Source organism: Manis pentadactyla, chromosome 1 (genome assembly GCF_030020395.1).
Source record: "Manis pentadactyla isolate mManPen7 chromosome 1, mManPen7.hap1, whole genome shotgun sequence".
Lineage (NCBI taxonomy): Eukaryota > Metazoa > Chordata > Mammalia > Pholidota > Manidae > Manis > Manis pentadactyla.
In genome coordinates this window covers 196,110,138-196,137,098 of record NC_080019.1, presented here as the reverse complement: position 1 = coordinate 196,137,098, position 26,961 = coordinate 196,110,138, and the positions used below count along the sequence as shown (strand labels likewise).

General features: G+C 50.8%; 1 protein-coding gene across 2 annotated transcripts; it reads left to right on the top strand.

The window, feature by feature from the left end:
* Positions 1-4,434: 4,434 nt before the first annotated feature.
* Positions 4,435-18,443, top strand: PTTG1IP (PTTG1 interacting protein). Of its 2 annotated transcripts, XR_008998760.1 has the most exons (7): positions 4,435-4,668; positions 9,617-9,669; positions 11,820-11,928; positions 14,112-14,286; positions 15,230-15,276; positions 17,434-17,745; positions 17,793-18,443. XR_008998760.1 is itself a non-coding variant. In XM_036912076.2 (6 exons), the coding sequence occupies exons 1-6, from the start codon at positions 4,554-4,556 to the stop codon at positions 17,478-17,480; spliced, it is 546 nt and encodes a 181-aa protein (XP_036767971.1). In that variant the 5' UTR covers positions 4,435-4,553; the 3' UTR covers positions 17,481-18,443. The 2 variants fall into 2 exon arrangements, 1 of the variants encoding a protein (XP_036767971.1); XM_036912076.2 differs by having other exon boundaries at positions 17,434-18,443.
* Positions 18,444-26,961: the final 8,518 nt, after the last annotated feature.

The following is a 26,961-nucleotide window of genomic DNA, read 5'->3' as shown; positions in this document are numbered from 1 at the left end:
GGAGTGGGCAATAGAGCCCCCTTCCACCTGCCCCTGAGGACGCTGAGAGGCGGGCATGGGGAGCACTCCGAGAACCAGGCCTCTCCCAGGGGACGGGGACCAGGGCTGCTTGTGTTGTGTGCCTCCATCCAGGGCAAGTCTCTGGGCCTGCAGAGGCCTGGCATGGCGGGGACAGGTCCAGGTTCAAACCCACACAGCGGACTGCAGCCTTCACCCCCACAGAGCCATCCCACATACCCGTGATGCCCACTCTGTACCTTGGCAAATGGGCTCCCCTGCCCCTGCCTCCCTCTGCCCAGAGCTGCCAGTCTAAGCACAACCCCAGACCTGTCCAGAGCCCTCCAGGGCAGGGCAAAGTCCCAACCCTTCCAGTGTTCATTCTCCAGAGCTGGAAACATTGTCCAATGTTAATGATCGAGGTGATTTAACCTCCCAGAGAGCAGCTTTGCTCTTTTTACACGGCCCTTCTTCTGGAAGCAGTTCTTTAACTGACTAAGGAATTGCATGTTTAATGATAAAGAAAAGGCAGCACACTGACAGCGGTGAAAATGCCCGGCTGGCGACTCCGGTCTGCACAGCTCTGGGGCGGGGGCCTGGGATTCCAGGGCCACTGGGCTTTGGCTCCGCCCACCCGCCAGTGTGTGCTCCTGGGCAGCCCTTTCCATGTGGTTCAATTCAATGATCATTTCTCCTGAATTGACACCATTGTGACTGTGCCAGTCTCATTCTTAACCATCTTTCTTCTTGGAAAAACCCTATGCTCCTTTAACTCCAGACTGCAAACAGTAATTGTTGTTTTTCTGAAAAATCACTGTAGTTTGCATTTTCTCATAATGTGTTGTTTGGGTCTTTCCTACGAGCTTGATGCTCTTTGACAATCCAGTGTGTTAAATAATGATGCCCTGTCCTCCCCTTTTAAAACAGGAATTTAGGATCTAGTTACTGAGTATATTTTGAACTTCTGTCTTGTTGAGTGCCCCACAAGTTGCAACTCCAAGTGCCATTGCCGGTGGCGCTGTCTCAAGTGTAGTAGTTCTCAGTGTCTTGGTGGATGTGCAAAAATGTCCAGTGTCCTTCGACTTCCATTAAATTGTTGTGTGGTTGTATGTTAGGGTGAAAAATGGTTGGTTTCTGGGGCCACAGTTCTAAACTCAGGCTGCTGGTTTACTCTGTTTCCAAAGGCAAGAGAGTTTTTAAGCATGTTTTTATATAACAGATGATCCAAATGGAGAAATGAAGTATTTTATATTGAAGTGGAAGAGGTGGGTCAGACAGTTTATTGTGGTCAAGGGCCCTTTGCTGCCTCACAGGGACAGAAAAGAATTGTCACTTTACAAGGGGCAAAGTCAAAGACATGCTCGTTAAAGCTTTTGATGTAGGCACTGCCATAATGTCATGAACCCTGTTCTGAGCAACGCCAGGCCAGCACCCTGGAGACCTGAACTAACTGAATCTGTCCTCAAGTGGAAGTTTGGGATGCTAGTTCTGGGCCATGACCTGCGGCCTCAGGCTACTCTGTACATGATCTTGTGATCCTGGGGTGGTCAGCAGGGCTGTGAGCCGAGCCTTGGCCACTGAAGCTCATGCAGGCTGAGTAACTTGGCTGAGGTCACAGAGGTAGGAACTGGCAGGGTTGGGACGCCAGCCTCACGGCCCTGATGTGCCCTTCCTCTGGCTCTGAGACCATCTGTGCTCATGAACCCCTTGGTGTCCAGCTTTCCATAACTGCATGATGAGGATGGATGAGGAGATGCTGCCTTCCATTGTTGCCCATCAGTGTTGTTGGGCAATCCAGTCCAGGGTGGTCTCCCTGCGCACTAGGTGAGACCTCAGCCTGGGAGAGGGTTTTTGACTCTTATTGAGAAAGAATTTGTGAACAGGTTGGATGAGTGTAGGTAAGAAGGAATTCATTAAAGCGAGAGTAGCAGCAAATGGCAGCAGTCGTGGAGGCAGCAGAGTGCAGGGAAGAGCAGAGGGAGGAGAGGGATGCTCATTGAATTCTTGCTCATAGGGCAGATCCCTTGCCGACTCCTAAAGCCAGGCTTCTCTGGAGTCCAGTGCCAGCTTGAATCTGCATGGCCTGGGAACTAAGCCCCCACCACCCAGGATGTGGGGGAGCTGCAGAGCACAGGGTGGAGTGAGGTTCTGTTCTGAGAACTCCCCAAAGCAAAAAGATTTCCCAGCAGGCCGCTAAAGAGCATCATCATAGAGCTGCAATTCCGTCTGGGTCACCCAGGTGACAGCAACTTGTAAGCCCAAATCAGAGATCTCAGTAGCCCTTCCCTACTTGTCTGAAGTAGGACAGGAAGACAGAAGATTGTGCTTAAGTCTAGAAAACTGAGTGAAATAGCAAAGTGACAGAGACACCTCTGGAGGTGGAGGTCAGTGAGTTCTTGTCTTATCATGAAGAAGGGTAGAGACAAAGTGCAATGGGCTTGTGCAACAAGAAAGTCAGGTAAACTCAGACGGGAGTGTGGCCACCTCAGAGAGGAAGCGCAATTAACAGTTTAGGATTTGGGTTTTTGAGGATTCAAGAATGGGGTAAAGGGCCAGGGGAGTGTAAGCTATGGTCTCATGATGTCTGTCTCCAGTGAGAGACAGTATGTTACCATCCAGTCTGTCCTCTAGATTTTCTGTAAGATAAACTTGACACAAGGAATCTATTAGTCCTGTTCTCCAAGATGGTGGTGACCCTCAAGCAGTGGGGACATATCATTTAGGACTGCTTGCCCTGCCTTGAGATAGGATCGGTTATTGGCTAATTACCATAAAGTATGTTAGGAATCTTATCCTCTAACTCCAGGGTTTTTAAAATGAAATCTTAGTCTTGAGATGGAGTCTCTCCTACTCTTATTGTACTAACCCTCTCAGCATTTTTCATCATAGGCAGAAGCCAGTCATGATGCTTGCCCCATGTCCCTGGTCTACCTCGAAAGGAGGCACATACACAGTAACCAACCATGCCCTGGGAAACGGTCTTCCCACACTGGCCACAGAGTGCCAGGGCAAGTTAAAACCTACTTTGAGGCCCTCTCAGGAAGAGGAAGTGCAGGTTTTAGAGGCCTCACTGACTCCTAGCATGTTGAATCCTTAAGGCTTGGTGAGATCCCCGGATCAGACCCTTGCAAAGCTGCTGCCTGGAGTTCACCGCAGCCCTTGCTTCCCTTATGGGCTGAGGTAGGCACGGGACATCAGTGGAACGTGACCCAGTAAATGACTGCTGGGGTCTCGAGGATCATGGACAGACACCTCCCCTATGACAGCCATGGGATCCCCACAGACTTCACCAGCTGCTCCTCCTGAGCTGGGAAGGGCTGGGAAGGGCTGGGCTCCCAACCCATCCCCCTACACAGCCCCAGTGAGAGGTAGCTTAGGAGGTGGGTCTCCAGCTTCCCTGAAGGATTCCCACATCCCCACTCCACAACTGTGAGAAACGTGCTCACTGGTCCAAACTCAGTAACTGGACCTGTGACAAAGAGAACAGCAGAGCGAGGCTTTAATGGAGGTCTTGCAAGACCGGGTGCCTGGTGAGCAGGCGTGCTCAGGGCAGGTAGGAGAAGCAGCTTATTCCTTGGCGCGCAAGTCCCTCCCCCAGTTCCTTGCCCGCTGAGTACCGCAGGGTTCACAGTCTTTCCAGGGTGCTGCCTAGGCAAGTTATAGCCATATTAGGCTTTCTTTACTTTTGTCATAATTTTATTGGCTGGTTCAAAACTTCTTTTTGCCTAATAGGCACAGCCCATTCCTTCTCAACTTCCTTCCCCCTCCCAGCCTGGGCATGTACTTCACCACGTGGGCTTTTTTTCAGTACATTCATTCCTCTGGGAATAAATCACATTTAGTGTTATGCCTCTAACACTCTGCCTATGAAAGGAAATCTTAAAACGAGAGCCCTGGACTCCTGCATTATATATTTTTATCACTTTTCAGGTATCCTTACGAAGAAGTTGGTACCTCCTCTCCTGAACTTGAAGATAGCAACCTCGGCAGTCCAGTACTAGGAGGGGGCACTGGGCGGCGGCTCCCCGGCCGGGTGGGGACGGATCTGGGGCGCGACCTTCCAACCCCGGGGAGCTCAGGATTGCATTCTCCGCGTGAAAACGGGAGCGGGAGGCCCAGCCTCTCAGGATTTACGTGAACGTCTGAAGCCGGGCGAGCGCGTCTGGGCTGAGGTGCAGCGGACCTGCGTCCTCAGCGCTATTACGTGAGAGCCGACGGCGTCAGGAAGGCCCAGGTCCAGGCGGGCGTGGGATGCCCGGCGCGGACGTGCTCCAGAGCCCCGCCCACAGCCCCGCCTCCCAGTCTGACGCGAGGGGGTGGGAGGAAACCTTCCAGCCGCTCAGGCGCACCGACCCCAAGGCGGCCCCGCGGGCCTCCAGCGGCGCAGGATGAGGGGCGGGGCGAGCCGGGGCCGCGGCTGCGCACTCGCCTGTGCCTACCCGGAGACTTCCGGCGCGGCGCTTCCGGACAGATACTGTTTACGCCGCGTCCGATTTGGGCAGCGTTGGAGTCGAGGCGCGTCTGTCCACGGCTGAGCGAGCGGCGGGGTCGCGCCCATGGCGTCCCGCGGGGCTCGCAGGCTGACATTGTGCGCGGGCCTGGCCCTCGGCGGCGCCGCGCTGCTCCTACTCCTCCTCCCGGCGGCCGCGGCGCAGGAGCCGCCCAGGGCGGGTGAGGGCGGGGACGGCGGAGGGGCGCGGGGAAGGGGCCGGCGGGGACGGCCTCTGGGGCACGCTGTCCTCTCGCGTCGCCGCACCTCGGCCCTCCCGGCGGGGCTCTCGGGTGTAGACTCGGGGGCGGGAGGGAGAGCTGACGGCCCTGCTTGCGTCCCATGGTTGGTGGTGGTCGGTGTCCCGGCGGCCGCTGGACGGCGGGGGGAGCCAGGGCTGGTCTCTGGGCTCCTCCGCAGGCGAGGGGTGCTTGGGGTTATGCCAGGCCGTAAGCCCAGGAGGCGGCACCTGCCGCCTGTAAGTCCTCGGATTGCGCTTCTGCCCGGCCCAGGCCCCGGCCCCGGGCGGGCTGCTTCATTGGTTCATCCCACCTTTCTTACTAACCTGTGAGGTGCAGGGGTCTCGGTGGTGACCAACGTTCAGACAGAGGTATTGTCTTTGAGGAGCTGAGTTTCTGGGGCGACCAAGAAACAAACAGCTGGCTGGGTGAGCGGGTGAGTGAGAGAGGGGCGGACTAGAAGAGGAAAGTGCGTGACTTGAGGCCAAACGTGGATTCCAGAAGTTCCCAGAAATGAATATTGCCAGAGGGTGGCTTCCTGTGGGGCGTGGCGGGGCCTCCACCTGTGGGCCTGGTGGAAATCGGGGAAGCGTGTAAGCGGTTGGACCAGTTTCAGAAATGTCCCGCTGGCTGGCGTGTGTGGAACACCTGAGGGGTTACTCATTGTGAGTGATGGAGCCACTGGTGAGCCTCTTAACCTATTTGATGGTGTTTACGCATAGGTTTGACCGCCCCGGGTTGAGGGGCCGGTGTTTTTCTCTGTTAGCCAGGCTTGGTCAGGTTCTCTTTAGCACCTTCCCTCTTTGTGACCTTGCTGAATGTTCCTTCCAGGGCAGGACCGCCAAAGTGTCTCTGTCTACTTCTGCGTGTACTTCGTAGTGTGTTTGTGACGGTCGCTGTGCGGCCTTCCCCGTTGTTCACGAAGCGGTCCAGTTGCACCGCTCAGGGACCTTTTGGTCTAAACTGAGTCCTAAGCACAAATGTGCAGTGATTTCCGCACAGGAATTTCTGCCAATGGCTACCAGGTGTGTGTGCTTTGCGTAAGGTAACTAGTGGGCCTGTTGGAAATGCCCTGAGGTGTGTTTGGCTGCTTTGCTTTTCCTGCTGCCCTGGATTCTGAAGCAGAGACCCCTTGTGAGAGGAGCAGGGGGTGACTTTCAGGGTTTGGGAATTACACCATAACGGTAGTAGTATTCCAGGGTAAAGCAGCTTCTCCTTTATCCTGTGGAAGGAAGCTGCTCCCAGTTGCTGCTGTTCGTGGTAGCTGCTGGCCTGGGTGTGCCCAAGTCCTGGGTGGAGGGCGGAGGGGCTGTCGTCTCCCTCATCAGCAGCACTGTCAGGTGGGAGGAGCTGTGTCGTGCTGTGCTGGCGTTCACTGCACAGGTGCCCAGGGTCTGCGCTGGCCTTTACCTGGGGAGGGGCGCTGCTTCAGGGCTGAGGCTTCCCACACTATTGTGTGTGTTCAGTGTGAGTTGTGCTTCGTGTCGTGCTGTTTGAATGCCACCACATGTGTACTCCTCGTGAGGATATTAGTCATGCTGTTTGTGGTATGTATACACATGACATGTGTTTGTTTTTAAAATTTTTTAAATTTTCTTCTGCTCACCCTAACTAGTGCAGTTACTATCTGTTAACGCAGAGAAATCTTACAGAATTATTAACTATATCCTTTATGCTGTATTGTTACTCCCATGACTGATTTACATTATAATTGAAATTTTGTGCCTCTTTATCCCCTTCACCTATTTCACCTGTTTTTTTAATATACAGATGGTCCCCAGCTTAAGATGGTTCCATTTTGGACTTCTCAACTAATTTGTGGCGGTACAACAGTGATACATACTCAGTAGAAACCACGCATCAGATTTTGAATTTGGATCTTTTCCCAGGCTCGTGATATGCATACAGTATAACCCTTTTGTGGTCCCGGCCAGTGGCAACAAGTCATTGCTCTCCACAGTTGCTTGGTAAACAATTGATATGCTTAAAACCATTCTGTCCCGATATAGCCACTCTGTTTTTCACTTTTAGTCCAGGATTCAGTCAATCAGAGGAGATAGTCAGCACTTCAGTACAAAGCAGACTTTGTGTCAGATGATTTTGCCCAGCTGTAGGCTCACTTGGGTGTTGTGAACGTGTTTGGGTGGCTAGGCTCACTGATGTGCAGTCGGTAGCAAATGCCTTCTCAGCTTAGCACATTTCATCCCCTGATGGGTTTGTTGGGCTGTAACCCGACTGTGAGTCAAGGAGGGTCTGTTCTGCACTCTTCACCTCTTTTCTTCTGAGGTAGGAAAATGGCCAGGACTTTTTTTGTCTAAATGAGTTTTCCACGTGAAAGTGACAACAGGTGTTTGCTGTGCCTCTGTCGTTGCAGTGTGGGCACAGTGCATGATTCAGTGGCTTGATCTGCTGGGGGCCACGGCCAGCTGCCCTGCTCCAGCCTGTGTGCGACAGGTGCACAGTCAGTGTGTACTTACTTGTTTCCTCATTTTTTAAAAACAGGTCTCTTCCCATGTGGGTGTGTGCCTTTTGTACTTAATGGACTCGCCTGAAACTTTAAGAAAGAACTTGGAAGTGGGTCATGGGTTTGTGCATCCTAACAGGAGAAGCAATTTTTTTTTTTTGCATTTAATTCCAGTTGAATGAGAAAATTCTCCAATAACTAGTAAGTAGAACCCAACCCGAAGGTTTCTGGTCACAGGACTTCAGAAGTCAGGACATTCATGTTCACAGCGTTAGACTTCAGGAACAGAAGGGCATATTTTTCCTTACCTCTGGCTTTCAGCACACAGTTTATCTGTGTCCCGTGACCAGCTAAACCACACAGCAAGTGGCTCTTGGGGCAGTGCAACGGTGTGTTGGCAGCAGTAGCAAATGGTCAGAGTGTTTCCCTTCGTGACCGCCGCCCATGCGCGCGGAGCCTGGAGTGCCCTTTCCAGGCCCCGAGCTTGCCGCACGAGGGCTGTTTCTTCTTGAGCTTCTGCTCGTGTTGAAAACCTGCCCTGTTCTTGGCAGTTGTACTGCTGGAGGAGGGCTGGTCACTGTTGACTCATGCGGGACTGGAATCGAGGCCTGCAGGGCCAAGGTTTATGGTGTGTGTTCTGGAACTTAGTTCTTTTAGTTCATGTGAGACCAGTTACGAGAAGGACCTTGAAAATGAAAATCCCCATGGAAAGGACCCTGTAGATCATCGCCTGCTTCCTGTGGCCGCTTTGTTAAGGTTGACGAGAAGGAAGTACAACCTTTCCTGTAGAATTTTTCAGAGGACACGAGAGTGGGTGTGGTTGGCCGTTGTGCAGGTTCCCTGTGCTTCCCCTGCCCGGCTTGTCTGGAAATGTCAAAGCTGCAGGAGTGGTGAAGGAGTAAACAGTGCAGTGAGCCTGAATCACTTTCTGCTCTCACAGCGCTTGCCACAGCCCCTTTGCCCACGTCTGCACACCTGCTTGCTGCCCAGCCACCCTGGGGTGGGCTGGAATGCGGCCCTCCACCCTGGAGTTTTCTGGCTCTGCTCCAGAGGCTGAGGACGCTCCCACATACAACACTGGAATGGCCAGGCTCTAGGCTGTGGCCACGGGTGTGATACGGGGAGACTGCTTGGCCGGCCGTGTGCTCAGGCATACGGTTTCCCAGTGTCCCCGTACCCCTTGGGTACGGCGTGTCAAGCCGTGGGACCTCAGTCCGGTTCACCTGGGGCAGCTCTGTGGTGTGTCCTCAGGAAGCGACTCGTGGGCAGGATTCTCTCCCGTAACCCTTTCCCCCTCACTGCTCCTGAGCAGGCGTATGCTGTCACTTTGTCCCGTTGTGTCACAGGTACCGTGGTGATATTCTGATCCCTTTAAGGGGCTGTTTTCTCTTGCTGAGCGACAGCACACTTGCTTTGCGACTGGCAGCATCCTGTTGCCCCCAGGTGCATGCGGCAGCTTTGGCAGCCTCGATGGGTGGCTCCTCATTGCTCCCTTTGCCGCTGAGCCCTCTCTACTGACCCCGTGTCAGCTTGAGACTGTGGCCCACTCAGTGGGTAGAGCCCCTTGCTGTCGCCCACTTGGATTTTGAATTGTCGCATCAGAGCAAGGAGGACCCCCGGTGAGATAGCTCCTGGGTCCTTGTGCCATTTACCTGTAAGTCTGTGCCACTTGCTGGCACAGCAGGCTGTCTGAGGTGCCCTGGTCCCCTCTCAGCCTCAGTTCTGGGACCAGCCGTTTTCCAGGGAGGCCTGGCTCCTTTAGGTGGGGAGCAGTGGCTCGACTAAGGCCTGGGTGCTCTGCTGCCAGTGTCGCCCTTTCTCAGCCCTTGTGTGAACAGAAGCAGGAAGTGGGTTTTTAGGTCAGGAGTTTACCCTGTCTGTCCACAGAGACCTTTGCCCTGCCTTTGCACGTGGCTGGCCTGCCCCCAGGGCGCTTGGCCCGGTCCTGGCGCTGTTCCCTCCAGAGTACCGCCGGCGACCTGGCCCTCAGCAGTGCTGCAAGGAATCGGACTGCAGGGCTGGTCAGTCTCCCTCACCCTCCTGGGGCTCTGTTCAGCCATGCTGAATAAAGTAGTTCAGATGAGCGTCAGCAGAAACCTGGCTTCACACCACCAGGCTCCGAGGCGAGTGCTGTGTGGCACTGGTGGCGCATGGCCCGCCTCTGTTGTGGGGAGACGGAAAGCCCCTCCGTGGGCAGTCACCATTCCCAGGAGACCCCACATGGGCAGGAGTCGCATGTGCCGCTTCCGTGTCCTCTGTGCATGCAGCAGGGCTGGTACCCACTGTGTGTTCCTCAGAGGCTTGGTGCCAAGACGGTGTTCGCCCCATGGTTCCAGAGTCAGACGGAGGGTCACTCCCAGATGCCCCCTGGCCTTCTGGCTGCATGGCTGCTGCGGGGTCCATGACCTGTTTGTGCTTCTCCCGCAGCCTGTTCTCAGAACACCAACAGAACCTGTGAAGAGTGCCTGAGAAATGTCTCTGTGAGTATGTGGTTCTCACTCATCTGTCATCAAATGCAGTGGTGTATTTTTTTCCTGCATATGTATATAACAGTAACAGTATTACATGCAGCAGTAATAGTAGTACAACTCCAGGGTGGGGCCAGGGGAGCAGAGGAGGCAGCACATGGGGCTGGGGTCACATTTAGCCTTTAATCTATGACTTTACTGGGATTGGGGCTGTCTTATTGGCGTCATTAGACCATAAAGGCCCATTGGGACAGGGCTGTGACCATCTTGCAGGCAGGTCCCCAGAATGCAGGGTGGGGGTCCCCAGAGGCCTGTTAGCTGCTGCTTTGCTCAGACAAACCTGATGAGTCAGCTCTCCCATCAGGCCTGGCTTTGGGGAAAATGGCAGCCATAAACCTCGAACCAAAGCTTCCGACCGTGTGTCCGTGTTCTCCTTGGCTCTTCATGTGGGAACGGAGACAGGCCAGAGCTGGAGGGGTGCTCGCCGTCAGATCAGCAAGAGGCTCACAGGGCATCTCGTCCTGGGCTCAGACTACCCATAGCTCACTCAGGTTAAATGCACGTTCAGATGTCATCTTGATTGTTCTAAGTTTCAGTGTGGCCTTGAGCAAGAGGGTAGTGTCAGGGTCCAGGGGCTGCCTTTGAGGTTTTGGGGCAACGTGAGGAGCAAAGAAGGCAGTGGGAATCGTCATGGAGGGTGTTTAAAAGAGGTCACTTTATTCTGCATAAAGCTGTACTGTTTATACTGCTACAGTGCTAATGCATGGTTGCATAAATATTAAAGATGTGCATGTCTGTGACCTTCATGGCCAGGTGCCTGGCCTTCAGGGCCCTTATCTTGCTCCTTTCCCATGGGTACAACATGCTGTGTTTTCAGATTTCTCAAGGCCAGACATATCTGGCTCCATACAAGGCCACACATATGTGGGGTGAAACAGCGAACAGCTGTCCTCATAGAACAGTAGGGAAGGGGGCGGTGCTTCCCTGCAGTAGCTGCCCTGGAGATTGGGCTTGGGGCTCCTGGGGTCGCCTCCAGATGGGCCATAGGGTCTAACACGTAGAGGTGTGTGTGCGGCTGGCCATCTAGGAGAAGTGGAGCAGGATGCTAGGAAGCTTTCAGAGGACTTGTGGGAACAGAAGCACATGCCCAGAGGTCCTGCCCTGCAGGCAGCCATGGCTTTCTCAGCAGTTCCCGGTGAAGCAGCCCTGCCTCAGTGCAGGAGCATGGCCATCACTGGCAACCGCGAGGCCTGGGCGGGGACAGCTGGGAGAGAAGACAGCCTTCTGTGGCCCTTTGCCTGGGGCTCCCTCTTGTGGTCGGGCTAACGAGGGTGCTTGAGACTGCTCGGGAGCAGTGTTACCTGAGATTTAAAACAGCAGGCAGAGCCCGACCTGGCAGGCATCTTAGGTGCCCCCTGAGCACCACAGCCCTGCCAGGCCCTGCGCTCCCATGCACTGGTGTGAGGGTGCTGTCAGCCCTGCACCCCTTGCGCTTTCAGGGGCTTGGGCAGGAGCACCTGCGAGGCTCCCTCCAGCTCTGAGGTTTGGGGCATGTGCATTGAAGCCTTAGCTGCAGTGTTTTTAAGATAGCCCACTGCACGTGCAGCTGGAGAGATCAGATGCAGGATGGTCACACCATGATTGCCACAAGGTCACAAGGTCCACCCACAAATCCTTAGGAGCCCCTGTGGGCCAGGCCTTGTCCCCCGGCTAGGGGTCTGTCACTGGAGCGCACAGATGCCTGCTGTCCTGCCGACAGCCCAGGTAGGCATGCTGTCTGAGTGTGCTGGGGGTGCTGCAGTGGGGGAACAGAGGGGTGGGGCACTGTTAAGCAGCTTGCTCAGGGTAGACCTTGAGGAAGAGGTAAGAGAGCTGCATGCATTGGGAGCAGTGTTCCAGGCAGAAGCAGCAGGCTGCACGGAGGCCCTGGGAAGGGCTGCCTGGCAGCTTTGAGGACCAGCCGGAGCCTGTGTGGCTGTCAGGGCGCCTAACGGAGGAGCTTGGGGGAGCCCAGGCCTTGGTGCACGAGGCAGCGCTGAGCCTTTGTTGGGGTAGGAGTGGACAGCACAGCGCACAGAGGTGGTTGGGGGGCCGGGTGCAGGACAGGGGTTCTGTGCTGTTGGCATTCCATTTCTAACCTACCTGATGTTCACATCTTTCAGTGTTTGTGGTGCAACACTGACAAGATGTGCTTGGACTACCCAGTGACAAAAATCCTACCGCCTGCTTCTCTCTGCAAGCTGAGTTCTGCGCGCTGGGGCGTCTGCTGGGGTAAGTTGTCTTTTTTGCTGGCTTCTTGCAAGGTCAGTGCTGCTTTGACAAGTCTGGTTGTGTTCGATTAATGTAAGCTGCCAGAAAGCACTCCAGGAGTGGGAGGCTCCCAGCAGGAAGTCAGGAGGCTGGTGAGAGTACACGTGTCTTGGGAGGCAGTGGCGCCCTGTGATCCGGAGCCCCACGTCAGGCCAATGTCCTCAGCTCCGCATGGGCCTCCCCGTCCTGGGACGGTGGAGGGGAAAGGCGGGTTGAAGGCTGCTGTTTGGGTGTCTAGGCTCATCATATCTTGGTGGTGTCACATGCCGCCTTGACACCCACTGCGGGTTCCTGTGGGGCTCTGGCCTCCCCGAGCTAGAGTCCCACTCAGCGTGGGCATGTTCCTGCATCTTCCAGTGTGCCCCTTCCTGTCTGCCCAGGGTTTCCTGTACAGGCATTCTTTTGCTAGGACAGAAACCCTTTGTGAAATCCACATTGGTTTTTAGCTTGCCTTTTAAGTTAGTTAGTGGTGTGTTTTGCTATACGGAGCTCATCTTTATGTCATTGGGCTTATTAGTCCTTCCTCTTCAAGGCTGGGAGTCACACAGAGGCTGCCCTCTTAGCTCCATGAAGCTGCACTTGGATGATTCATTTTCTGTGTTTGTATCTGGATCTGTCTGCAGCCTATTCCTTATTTTTCTACCTTTTTTCTAATTTCCATCTTAGAGTCTAGAACCTCCATCTGAAACAACTCATTTTGGGTTTCAAGGCCCCAGAGAATTCAGAGGTTTGTGTATGTGTGAGTAGGTGTGTGGTCCTGGGATGCTGGGCGTCTGTGTGCACGCTGTGTGTTCCCGCACCCGTTACATCCCAGCAGCTGGCCATTCTCCCTGCTGCCCTCACTCCAGGAAGGCTTTGCCGGCCTCATGCCTACTGGTCTGCTTCTGTCTTGACACCAGCTTCTCTGTGGGACCTTCTTTACCCACTGTCCACAGAGATCCCTCCTGGATCAGGGAATCTGTGGCATTTTGAGCACAAACTGCCGAGAGGTTTTCAAGTGGAAGCATAACTTGTAAAAAGTGCGCACATGTAGGCCTCCCTCCTTGTGTGTAGGCTGTAGCCTGTGATGTAAACACATACATGTATGCACACATGTATCTTCAGCGGGGTTTTATGTTAAGTAGACAGCTAATTCCCACTAAGCGAAATGCGTAGGCGTGTTCTGCATTCACGGCCTGGCCTTAGCAGGGCCCCTGGGCAGCCGCTATACTAGCTGCCCGTCACAGGGTTGGTGCCGTCAGGCCCCTGTTCTTCCTGGAAAGGACGCCATGTGTCGGAGTCCTGCGTCTGTTGTCTGACTGCTCACTGCTGTGTGGTGGTCACGCTCACTCACCCGTCCTGCTGCTGGCGGGTGTCTGGGTCATTGCCAGCACTGCCATGTGCCCTCCAATCCATGTGGGAGGCCAGTTGACCCACGTCCCTGCCAGCATATGGGCAGATGAGGTAGCCTCTCATTGTGGCTTTCATTTGCATTTCTCTGATGACTGAGGATTTTGAGCACCTTCTCAAGTGGTGGGCATTTTGGGTAATTCTGTGAAAGGAAATTCCCACCCTCAGCTCTGGGGCTGGCTGAGCACCGGACACCCCCCCCAGGACAGATGAGACCCACAGCATTGTACAGCCACGTGCAGTCATGGCCTGGAGGCTGCACTGGGAATTAGCCAGCGGGGGCCGGCTGGGCAGCGAGAGGTGGCAGTGCCCCTGTTCCCGAAAGCAGGTGCGCTTTGGTGGTGCTGCAGCCTGGCGTGGACTGAGGCCTGCTCATCGCCTGGCAGGAAGTGCCTGGCCCCACAGCAGGGAGGGCAGTGGGTTGGCCCTCCTGGCAGAAGCAGGTTGTGGGGAGCTTACTCCCCTGGAAATAAACACAGTGCTCTTGACTTTGATTTAAAAATCAAGCTGCATCAGGCTCGACTCCGTTTCCATGAGTTCCAGGAAATTAAGAGCTTTAAGTGTTTCGGGAGAGTCTAATACATAAATGCACAGCCGAGGACCCTCTCTTGGTGGCTCTTCTCTGGCTTGGGGCATCTCGCCAGCATCAGGATGAGAATAGCTCATCTGTAACCTGGGTCTGTTTTGGTGTGTGGTGAGCTTTGAGGAAGTCAGGTGTGCTGAAAGGGGATGCCCTCCGGTGCGCTCGTTTGCAGTGAACTTCGAGGCACTGATCATCACCATGTCGGTGGTCGGGGGGTCCCTGCTCCTGGGCTTGGCCGCCTGCTGCTGCTGGTGCGGGAGGAGGAGGAGGAGCCGCCGTAAGCCTGACCCCAGCGAGGAGAAGGCGGAGCGAGAACGCGAGGACCGGAGGCTGCGGCAGGAGGAGAGGTGAGGGGAGGGGAGGGGCTGAGCCGCAGGATAGGGGGAGGGAGGGGAGGAGAACAGTGGGAGGAGGGGGGCCGAGCAGGAGGAGAGGGGTAGTTGTGGTGGGAGGGGAGCAGAGGGGAGGGCACTGTGCCTGGGGAGACATGGTTGTTACAGCGCTCGGGACTGTCCACCAAGAGAAATTAAAGTGTCGTGTGTCCTGAGGGAGTCCTGGGCTGTGGTGTGAAGAGCAGCAAGCTGTGGTGGGTACCTATCAGGTCACCCCAGGCCACCGCCGACCATGTCTGCTCCTGGGCAGCCCCTGAGGCGCAGGTTTGAACCTGGTCTGGCAGCAGCCCCAGCAGGACTGATCCAGGTCACCTGTCTGCCTAAATGGGGTCTCAGGACTGTCACCAGTCCTCTGATCAGCACCTGCCTGGTCCAGGGCACTTGGGCGAGTGTGTGTGACGTCCCTGTGGGCCATCCCCGGGTGGCGGGTGCCGGGTGGCAGGTCCCCTGTCCTCCCTGACATGGGATGGCATCGTGGCCCCAGGAGGTGCTTTGTCAGGCCAGCAGCTGGTGGGAACTGAGGCTGGACGGATGTCCGTGCGGTCACCCTGAAGCCATGTGCCCCAAATAAAAACTAGCATTTGCATGTTCCCAACTGCCGTCAAACTGAGCACAAGATTTTTACCAATTAGTGCATTTTGTTTATGTGGAAAAAGATTCTTTAAAAATGGCAATTTCAGCATTGGGACTGCTTTTGTGGGAATGAAGGGTTTAGTGACGTGGTGGTGGAGCCGCTCCTAGAGCCTGCTGGTCGCCCCCTGCTGTCCCGGCAGGAGTATGGCCACTGACCGAGCTGGTCCCCACCTGTCTGGTGCTGGGGAACAGGAACAAGCCCTCAGCCTCTCCGCAGACCACGTGACATTGTGTGCTGGTACTGAACAACGTGTTTGTCTTTTAGGAGAGCAGAAATGAAGTCAAGACATGACGAAATCAGAAAAAAATATGGTGAGAAGCAGTTGAATCTCCATTTAGTTAGGAATCGATGCCAACTTGTCTTGGTCGCTGTTAGTGCCCTTGGGATCTGGCCATGGTCTGTGGGCTCCTCCCCCGAGACCCAGGGGCCTCTGTCCTGGTCTTACCCTGTGGTGCTGTCGTGAGCTCGTCCGCTGAGGCCTGCGGCTCCCCCAATGGGATTTCTTGGCTGCCTGTTTGCTCATGAAGCAGAGGAACGCCAGGAGGCCAGTGGCTGCACACTGCCCTCCTGGGTGCCCTGCAGGCGTCCATGCCACCCCTCGCCTCCAGGATGTTGCTGTCAGTCCTGACTGCCTAGTGTTGCAGGCCACATTCCTTTTTTAAGGAGTTAGCCCAACGGAGGCCCCTTCTGTTTGTTTTTTTGTTTGGAAGGTGACTGTTCTTTTAGTGCTTGAGTTAAGTCTTCTGTATTTCGTTCTGTACTGATTTTCCAGTCCTTGGACAACATGGTTTTCTCCCCTGTGCAGCGGCTGCTTGGCGTTGCTAGGCTGTGGGAGTGGTCCCCTTGGCTGTCTGGAGGCAAGGTGCTGTGGCCCTCACCCTCACCAGTGACAGCATGGTGCTCCCTGCCGCCCACCCCCCCTGGCGCTGGGTCTCTTCTGTCCAAAGCTGTCAGAGCCTGTTCTGCTGCGTGCCCGTGCTCAGCAGTGGGTGCCGCATGGCCTTCACTTCACGGTTCTGTGAAGTCAGAGCCCTCATCCTTTCCTGGCCACTCCTCCTGCCCACAGCACCTGCCGGGTGGGCCCTTGTTATGTAACCTCGGCATGGCACCCTCCCTCCCTCCTGGGCACCCACTGCCTGTATGTGCCCCCCTTAGCTGGGACAGCTAATTGTAAAATTAAAAAGCGTCAGAGAGCTTTTTGGCATCTGATTAAATGCAGATTTAATTTAAAAATGGAAATCTGATCAATGTAAATAAAAGACAAACCAGATGTGTGCACATGCACATGTGTGCATGTGTGCATACACCCCCCACCCCCAAAATGCTTTTATTGCCAAGCACATGTAGCATTTAGGATCTATGACTTCACTGGCCCCTGTACCTCGTTGTGAGGGGCCTGGTGGGGCCTGGGTCAGGGCTCGGGGTGGGCAGCCGGTTTGCCCACTTACCACTGGTGTATTCCTACATTGCATAGTTATTCTGGCCTCTGACCACATCAGTGAAGTTGTGCCCATTTGTAGAAAGCCCGTTGAAGGGCCTGGACTTTGGGGACCTCGGTCGCACAGGGGAGTGTCCAGCGGCAGGGAGAAGGCACATGAGGATGCTGGCTCAGCACAGTGCCAGTGTAGACATAGACAGGCCCTTTTTTGGTTTTAGAAAATGTTTGACTTCCTCATTTCAAAACAGTTTACCTCTGTTTTCCCTTTAAACTAGAAGTAGGTCTAAAGGCTGGGGTTTTTTGCCAGCAAGACTTTATCTGGACCACCTGTGTTTTGCATTGGCATGACATCCTGTTTCCGAACTGACGCACCACCTCCCAGGCCTGCAGTCCCGGCGGGCATCCCTGCCCGCCCCGCCCTCTGCTGGCTCTCTCCATCTCCCTCCCTCCACACAAGCCAGTGTCCTTTTAGGTGTGAGGCAGTGGTCCGGACGATTCTGGTGAGGGGACGGGGAGAGTGTGTGTTTCCGCAATAAAGAGAAAACTCCTAGTTTTTGTGTATTTTGCATCACAGATAGATTTTTATGGCTAAATACATGCTTTATTACAGTTGTATCATAATACTTGACAGTTAAATTGGTGGCCACCTTAGTTTTTTGTAGCTGTAATTCTAAAGTTAATCAACATTTATAAGGATATTTAAAATAAGGTGATTTTATTTTTGACAACTACTATGGTAAGAAATGGACTTCAGATGTTTCTTTTAAGTTTCTTAATATTAACTCAGGCTTTATTTCATAGGATCTGTTTTTCTTAGAATTGTGGTTCCCAGTAAATGTTATTTCAATCTTAAAGTCACCTGTGGTTTGACGCTGCCAAAAATGATCACGCATAGGACTTGAACCTCCTGAGAACACCCGTTTTTCTTACGGCCTCCATAAAGCTCCACATAAAACACGATTGTATTACTGTCTTTGACTTGTTTCCCATCGGCTGAGTGCACTAATAATCAAGTCTCTTTTGTTTTCAGGTTTGTTTAAGGAAGAAAACCCATATGCTCGATTTGAAAACAACTAAATGCGGCTCCGACAGCTGCTGCTTGGCTTGGGCCTCCAGGCCTCCGGGCCTCGGCGCGCTGTCGGAGCACTGAGAGCAGTCTGTCCCTGTCCTCTCCACTTCTGTATTTCTTCTCCTGAGATGGCAGCCCGTCTGGGTTTGTTTCTTGGTAATTCGAGGAGGAAATGTACACGTTCCATGACTACCAAGTCTCTAAGCTACGGGCAAGCCCCACAGCCTGGCCACGCGGATACCGGGCGGGTTCCGTCTCAGTCTCTTCGCAGCAGTGCCTTGTTCCTGTCTGCCTGCCGACAGGCTTCATGTGCAGTGAAGGAAAAGCGTTTTCATTGCCACCAATCCCTGTTGCTTTAAACTAGAAAAACATAGGTTTGGGAAAGTGGGTCAGCAGGCACGTAAAACGAGCAGCGTGCCCACCTCCATGCTTGTGCTGTCGACTCACAGCACGGGTGGGGCTCTCGGGCAGACCGGTGTGATCCAGACAACTTGACATACTTACTGATTACTCTTTAAATTCTGTATGTGAATTGACATTTCTATCCTGAAATTTTCAGACTGAGAATCTAACCTTTGACAGATTTTCTGGTTTTATTTCTCTGACTTGGGCATTTCATAGCAATTCAAAGTATTATACAGCATTCCTAAGCATTTTATAGCAGCCTGCAAGTTTTGACTTCCACCGTTGATGTATAAAGGACACTTTGTAACGGACTTGAATAACCTCGCAGCAGTGCAGTAGTTCTATGGAAGGCCACTTTGCTCCTTGAATTGAGGTTGCCGAGCTGAAAGAGGCAGGGGTTGTTTGGGGAGGTGTATCTAATCCTTCACCCAGTGGGACCCTCCTGGGGCCGCTGCAAGGCCTTCCTGGTCCAAGACCATTTGGACAGGTGGAACTTGTGACCTCGAGGAAACCAAGTGCTCAGAGTGCCTTAATTTTAACCAGTTCTCAATAAATGGTTGAATACATGTGTGCTGCGTGCTGTGTGCCCTGTGTCCCTGGTGTTGTGTTTCTGGACGGGGGAGCCCATTCCCTCTGGCCTCCTGTGGTTTCTTGTGCACAGTTGGAATCAGACGCAAGGAACCCCAGATGAAGGCAGCTCTGCCTTTGCACTTTGTCCGTGCCACCGTTGGAAACGTGGAACTGCACAGACCCCCTCCCACCCTCCCTGTCTGGGGGTCTTCAGTGCCTTTCCCACCCCTCGGTTGCTGAGCTTTTCCCATTACTTAGGTCGCTGGATGTCCAGCCCTGACTGCGGTGGGAGTGTGTGTAGTGTAGGTGTCCACCCCCACCCAGTGAGACCCAGCCTGGTGGAGCAGCCACGGTGACCCACTTGGGTTAGAGTACATGGGAGGCCAGCCCTGGGTCCTCCGTCCTGGGATGTCTTAAGGCTGCAGGCTTACATCCAGAACAGAGGAGGCGTGAATGTGCCCCTGGACACAGGCCCAGGGCAGCTTTGTGCCTGGTTCATCCTCAGGGTCCCCAACCCATGTGGGCAGCCTGCCTTGACTTAGGACCCTTTTAAGAAGTTTGATCATGGTGAGGCCTCAGCTCTGAGGAGAGGAAGATGAGTGAAGCTCTTCCTCTGTGATGTCTGCTCCTGAAGAGAAATCCCTTTGTGCAGGGGTAAAGGTAACAATCAGATGGGTACATGGTGGCAGTGTCCCCAAGCTAGGCTGTGTCAGGGCTCCTGGTTGGCGCCTTCGGGTGCCTGGGCCCATGCGTGTGGCCAGTGCCTCCAAGTGGCCGTGGAGCGCCATGTCCCCCTGTCCCTCTCGGAGGCTCTACACACCTGTACTGCTTCCATTGAAATGAGGGAACTGGGGGGGTCAGTTCCTAGAAGAAGAGTCTCGGATCAAATGCATGCTTAAAATGTTGGTAGAACCTGCCAAATGACCCTCCAGAGAGAGGACACCTTGAAGTACTGACGTTTTGCAAGATGGAGGTAAGTCGTACCATGTCATTTAGCCAAAACATGGTGTGGAAGTCAATGCATAGGAGGGTGTCCAGGATCCCAAGTGAAGCGCAAACCTGCATGCATCCCCGCAGGTCTTATGGTGGGGGAGTCAGCAGCTGCCTCCTGTGAGGCCCCGTCTGGTGCTGTGGCTCTACGCTCACAGGTGGGCAGGGCTGCGGGCAGCAGGGCTACTTGAAGGAGGGCTTGTCACCTCTGCCCTTGCTCACAAGGGGCCCTGCAGGAGCTGAGCCCTTCATCACCGCGCTGACTGCTCCCTCCGGCCTGCTGCTGCACCCTGAGAGGGGGGCGGCCATGTTCTCCCTGCTCTAGAATCTCCCAGGAACCTACCTACTGCCTCAGCTATGCCAGCATGTGCCACAGTCACCTCCTGCCCTGGACAGCACCTGCACCCACTATGCACTCAGCAAACGTTTGTGCAATGGGTTGAGTGCATGAGTGGTAAATGGAGGATGGTCGGGGGTGACTCATGGAGGCAGGAGGGGGAGCTGCATCTGGGTGCAGATGCCTGCCCGGGGAGCAGGGTGTGCGGGCGCGGGAGGCTGGAGCAGAATCTGTCCCCACCTCCCGCCAGCCCCACTGTCACCAGGAGATGGGCTGGAGTGGGGAGGAGGCCCTTCCGGGCTCCTACGTCGCTGCAGCTGTGCCTCTGGTCCTCCCAAGGCTCTAGTTGCAAACGCTCCCTGGCTCTGTGTGTCATGGGCTGATGGTACTTCTTGCGATGCAGAAATTTTGTATTTTTATGTCAGACTTTAGGGCCTTTGGGGCTGCTATTTGGCCTTACTCCACAATGATGCTGGTATATTGCCTGTATAGCACCACTTCACTCTGATTTTACATCTCAGTCTGCCAGTCCTCTGGAATTTGCACTGGTGTGAAGTAGGATCTAGTGGTACGTTTCCCAGGTGGCTGTCTGTCAGCAAGACTCGGCAAAGAGTTCCTCTGGCGAGGGAACCCTGGACCTGCTTCTGGGGCTGTGCCTCCATCCACCAGCCATAGCCCGAGGCCTTGGGAGCAGGCAGGGTGTGCCTGCCTACCGGTGCAGGGTGGGGTGGGCACTGACACGTCCATCCCTCCGGGGGGGCCTCCCATTCAGGATAACAGCCCCACCCATGCCCTCGCTTCCCAGGCTCCTCCCAAGGGCCTGCTTGCCATCCCAGGTCCCCAGAGCAGTGTGGGAGTGAAGGGTCTCCAGGCCTGGTGGGGAAGAGAAGAAAAGAAAGCAGCTGGCTGGGGAATTGTGGGCATACAGATGAGTAGCTTGATACTGGCAGGGGGTGCCCCAACCCCAGCAAACAGCAGCTCCCTATGGTCACCTGCCCTTAGGTGGCCCTAGCATACTAACTTCTCCAGGCTGGCAAGACACAAAAGCAGGCGTCAGGGCCACCGCAGCCTGCCACACAGCTGGGCGGCAGGAGGCACGGGCCGAGCTCCCACCAGCCTAACATGGGCCCTTCTGGTCGGGTGGGACCATGGGCCAGCTGGGGAGTGCTTATCATGGATTTATGCTTGTCTCCGTGTTAGCATCACGTCACACGGGCATCTCCGCAGCTCCTCAGGGCTGGCTGGGCAAGGAAAAGACCGCCCTTCAACGTCTCAGAGCACGAAGGGGTGTTGGGAGGCTGTGGTTCCACACTCCACCCCAAGACCATGCGTCCTGCAGGGTCTGAAGAGCAACTCAGGGAGCTTGCTCTGTCTTGTCCACACCAGAAGTCTTGCCTTCATTCCTGGAATATATTTTGCTGGGTGCAAAGGTCAGAGTTAAGGCCTTTAAAGGTGTCCTATTGTCGCGCCAGTTGTTTTTGGGCTTCCATAGTTCTGCAGCACCTGCGCTGTACTTCTTATATTTGCTTCTCAGTGTGTAATGTCTCTTTCCCTCTATCTGCTTTTGAGTTATTTTCTCTATGCTTTCCATCATTTGAATGTGATATGCCTGTTTTTTAATTTGGATCTGTGGTGTGTTATGCTTCTTTATTTTATTTTATTATATATATATATATTTTTTAAGTCTAAATGTAGTTACTGTATTTAGTGAAAATGAAAAGTTATTATTGAGTGATATAATAAGAACCACTTTTAAAAATATGTATTTCTCATCTTTCTTAATTTCTAAATCTGTGTATGTTTTTTTTTTTTTGAGAGGGCACCTCTCATATTTATTGATCAAATGGTTGTTAACAACAATAAAATTCTGTATAGGGGAGTCAATGCTCAATGCACAATCATTAATCCACCCCAAGCCTAATTCTCGTCAGTCTCCAATCTTCTGAGGCATAACGAACAAGTTCTTACATGGAGAACAAATTCTTACATAGTGAATAAGTTCTTACATGGTGAGCAGTACAAGGGCAGTCATCACAGAAACTTTCGGTTTTGATCACGCATTATGAACTATGAACAATCAGGTCAAATATGAATATTCGTTTGATTTTTATACTTGATTTATATGTGGATCCCACATTTCTCCCTTTATTATTATTATTATTATTATTTTTAATAAAATGCTGAAGTGATAGGTAGATGCAAGATAAAGGTAGAAAACATAGTTTAGTGTTGTAAGAGAGCAAATGTAGATGATCAGGTGTGTGCCTGTAGACTATGTGTTAATCCAAGTTAGACAAGGGCAATAAAACATCCACGGATGCAGAAGATTTCTCTCAAAACAGGGGGGGTGAGGTTCTAAGCCTCACCTCTGTTGATCCCCAATTTCTCACCTGATGGCCCCCCTGCGACTGTGCCTGTCTTAGGTTGTTCCTCCCTTGAGGAATCTTACCCGTCTCTGGCTAACCAGTCATCTTCCGAGGTATTTTATTATATTTTTATTGAGGTATCATTGAAATACAATCTTATAAACGTTTCACATGAGCAACACTGTGGTTACAACATTCACCCATATTAAGTCCCACAGCCACACCCCACTGCAGTCACTGTCCATCAGTACAGTAAGATGCTACAGAGATACCACTTGTCTTCTCTGTGCTATACTGCCTTCCTTGTGCCACCCCACATTATGTGTGCTAATCATAATGTCCCTCAATCCCCTTCTCCCTCCCTCCCCACCCACCCTCCCCACCCCTTCCCCTTTGGTAACCCACTATTCCTTCTTGGAGTCTGTGAGTCTGCTGCTGTTTTGTTCCTTGAGTTTTTGCTTTGTTGTTATGCTCCACAAATGAGGGAAATCATTTGGTACTTGTCTTTCTCCGCCTGGCTTGTTTCACTGAGCATAAAACCCTCTAGTTCCCATCCAAGTTGTTGGAAATGGTAGGATTTGTTTTCTTCTTATGGCTGAATAATATTCCATTGTGTATATGTACCACATCTTCTTTATCCATTCATCTACTGATGGACACTTAGGTTGCTTTCATATCTTAGCTGTTGTAAATAGTACTGTGGTAAACATACGGGTGCGTATGTCTTTTTGAATCTGGGATCTTGTTTTCTTTGGGTGAATTCCTAGGAGTGGAATTCCTGGGTCAAATGGTATTTCTATTTTTTGTTTTTTGAGGACCCTCCATATTGGCTTTCCACAATGGTTGAACTAATTTACATTCCCACCAGCATTGTAGGAGGGTTCCCCTTTCTCCACATCCTCATTAGCATTTGTTTTTCCTTGTCCTTTGGGTATTGGTCATCCTAACTGCTGTGATTTTAAATTACATTTCCCTGATAATTAACAATGTGGAGCATCTTTTCCTGTGCCTGTTGGCCATCTGAATTTCTTCTTTGGAGAAGTGTCTTTTCAGATCCTCTATCCATTTTTAAATTTGGTTATTGCTTTATGAGTGTTGAGGTGTGTGAGTCCTTTATATATTTTGGATGTTAACCCCTTATTGGATATGTCATTTACAAATATATTCTCCCATACTGTGGGATACCTTTTTGTTCTACTGATGGTGCCCTTTGCTGTACAGAAGCCTTTTAGTTTGACGTAGTCCCATTTGTTCATTTTTGCTTTTGTTTCCCATGCCCAACATGTGTTCAGGAAAAAATTGCTTATGTTTATATTCAAGATGTTTTTGCCTATGTTTTCTTCTAAGAGTTTTATGGTTTCATGACTTACATTCATGTCTTTGATCCATTTTGAGTTTACTTTTGTGTATGGAGTTAGACAATAATCCAGTTTCATTCTCTTACATGTAGCTGTCCAGTTTTCCCAACACCAGTTGGTGAAGAGGCTGTCATTTCCCCACTGTATGTCCATGGCTCCTTTATTGCATATTAATTAGCTGTATATGTTTGGGTTTGTATCAGGGCTCTCTATTCTGTGCCATTGATATACGGGTCTGTTCTTGTGCCAGTACCAAATTGTCTTGATTACTATGACTTTGTAGTAGAGCTTGAAGTTGAGGGGCATAATCCCCCCCACTTTATTCTTCCTTCTCAGGATTGCTTTGGCTATTCGGGGTCTTGTGTGGTTCCATATGAATTTTAGAACTATTTGTTCTAGTTCATTGAAGAATACTGTTGGAATTTTGATAGGGATTGCATTGAATCTGTAGATTGCTTTAGGCAGGATGACCATTTTGACAATATTAATTCTTCCTATCCATGAGCACGGGATGTATTTCCGTTTATTGATGTCTTCTTTAATTTCTCTCAAGAGTGTCCTGTAGTTTTCAAGGTCTAGGTCTTTCATCTTTTTTGTTAGGGTTATTCCTTGGTATTTTATTCTTTTTGATGCAATTGTAAATGGAATTGTTTTCCTGATTTCTCTTTCTTCTAGTTCATCATTAGTATATAGGAATGCAACAGATTTCTGTGTATTAACTTTGTATCCTGCATCTTTGCTGAATTCAGATATTAGATCTAGTAGTTTTGGAGTGGATTCTTTAGGGTTTTTTTATGTACAGTATCATGTCATCTGCAAACAGGGACAGTTTTACTTCTTCTTTACTGATCCAGATACCTTTTATTTCTGTCTATTGTCTGATTACTGTGGCTGGGACCCCTAGTACTATGTTGAATAAAAGTGGGGAGAGTGGGCATCCTCTTGTTTCTGATCTTACAGGAAAAGCTTTCAGCTTCTCACTGTTAAGTATAATTTTGGCTGTGGGTTTGTCATAAATGGCCTTTATTATGTTGAGGTACTTGCCCTCTATACCCATTTTGTTGAGTTTTTACCATGAATAGATGTTGAATTTTGTCAAATGCTTTTTCAGCATCTATGGAGATGATCATGTGATTTTTGTCCTTCTTTTTGTTGATGTGGTATCTGATGTTGATGGATTTTAAAATATTGTACCATCCTTGCATCCCTGGAATAAATCCTACTTGATCATGATGGATGATCTTTTTGATGTATTTTTGAATTCAGTTTGCTAATATTTTGTTGAGTATTTTTGAATCTATGTTCATCAGGGATATTGGTCTGTAGTTTTCTGTATTGTCTTTGCCTGGTTTGGTATTAGAGTGATTCTGGCCTCACAGAATGAGTTTGGGAGTATTCCCTACTCTTCTACTTTTTGGAAAACTTTAAGGAGGATGGGTATTAGGTCTTCACTGAATGTTTGATAAAATTCAGTGGTGAAGCCATCTGGTCCAGGGATTTTCTTCTTAGGTAGTTTTTTTTATTACCAATTTGATTTCACTGCTGGTAATTGTTCTGTTTAGATTTTCCATTTCTTCCTGGGTCAGTCTTGGAGATTGTATTTTTCTAGAAAGTTGTCCATTTCTTCTAGGCTATCCAATTTGTTAGCATATAATTTTTCATTGTATTCTCTAATAATTATTTTTATTTCTGTGGTGTCTGTAGTGATTGTTCCTTTCTCATTTCTGATTCTGTTTATGTGTGTAGACTCCTTTTTTTCTTGATACATCTGGCTAGGGGTTTATCTCTTGTTAATTTTGTCAAAGAATCAGCTCCTGCTTTCATTGATTCTTTCTATTGTTTTATTCTTCTTGATTTTATTTATTTCTGTTCTGATCTTTATTATGTTCCTCCTTCTACTGACTTTGGGCCTCATTTGTTGTTCCTTTTCTAGTTTTCTTAATTGTGAGTTTAGACTGCTCATATGGGATTGCCCTTCTTTCCTGAGGTAGGCCTGTATTGCAGTATACTTTCCTCTTAGAACTGCCTTCGCTGTGTCCCACAGATTTTGTGGTGTTGTGTTGTTATTTTCATTTGTCTCCATATATTGCTTGATCTCTGTTTTTATTTGATCATTGATCCATTGATTATGAAGGAGCATGTTGTTAAGCCTTCATGTGTTTGTGGGCTTTTTTGTTTTCTTAGCATAATTTATTTCTAGTTTCATACCTCTGTGGTCTGCGAAGCTGGTTGGTACAATTTCAATCCTTCTGAATTTACTGAGGCTCTTTTTTGTGGCCTAGTATGTTATCTGTTCTGGAGAATGGTCCATGTGCACTTGAAAAGAATGAGTATCTTGCTGCTTTTGGATGGACTGTTCTGTAGATGTCTGTTAGGTCCATCTGTTTTAATGTGTTGTTCGGTGCCTTTGTCTCCTTACTTATTTTCTGTCCAGTTGATCTGCCCTTTGGAGTGAGTGGTGTGTTGCAGTCTCCTAAAATGAGTGCATTTAATTCTGTTAGTATTTTTTTCACATATGTAGGTGCTCCTATGTTGGTTGCATAGATATTTATAGTGGTTATATCCTCTTGCTGGACTGACCCCTTTATCATTATGTAATGTCCTTCATTATCTCTTGTTATTTTCTTTGAAGTTTATTTTGTCTGATACATGTACTGGAACACTTGCTTTTTTCTCCCTGTTAGTTGCATGAAATATCTTTTTCCATCCCTTCACTTTTAGTCTGTGTATGTCTTTGGGTTTGGAGTGAATCTCTTGTAGGCAGCATATAGTTGGGTCTTGATTTTTATCCATTCAGTGTCTCTGTGTCTCTTGATTGGTGCATCCAGTCTATTTACATTTAGGGTGTTATCAATAGATATGTACTTATTGCCATTGCAGTCTTTAGATTCATGGTTACCAAAGGTTCAAGGGTAGCTTCTTTACCATCTAACAGTCTAACTTACTCACTTAGTATGCTATTACAAACACAATCTAAAGGGTTTTTTTTGTGTCCTCCTTTTTCTTCCTCCTCCACTCTTTATATATTAGGTATAATATTCTGTACTCTTTTTGTATCCCTTGACTGACTTTGGGGGTAGTTGATTTAATTTAGCATTTGCTTAGTAATTAATTGGTCTACTTCCTTTACTGTGGTTTTATTTTCTCTGGTGACAGCTATTTAGTCTTAGGAGCACTTCCATCTATAGCAGTCCCTCCAAAATATACTGTAGAGATGGTTTGTGGGGTGTAAATTCCCTCCACTTTTGCTTATCTGGAAATTGTTTAGTGCCTGCTTCAAATTTAAATGATAATCTTGCCGGTGAGAGTATTCTTGGTTCGAGGCCCTTCTGTTTCATTGCATTAAGTATATCATGCCATTCTCTTCTGTCCTGTAAGGTTTCTGCTGAGAAGTCTGATGATAAACTGATGGGTTTTCTTTTGTATGTGATTTTTTTCTCTCTCTGGCTGCTTTTAATACTCT

Excerpts from the sequence above, each read along its gene's own strand:
- PTTG1IP (XM_036912076.2), top strand. The coding sequence starts at position 4,554 with ATGGCGTCCCGCGGGGCTCGCAGGCTGACATTGTGCGCGGGCCTGGCC. Across the intron at positions 14,287-15,229 it reads AGGCTGCGGCAGGAGGAGAG|GAGAGCAGAAATGAAGTCAA; the intron begins GTGAGGGGAGGG and ends TTTGTCTTTTAG. Across the intron at positions 15,277-17,433 it reads CGAAATCAGAAAAAAATATG|GTTTGTTTAAGGAAGAAAAC; the intron begins GTGAGAAGCAGT and ends TTTTGTTTTCAG.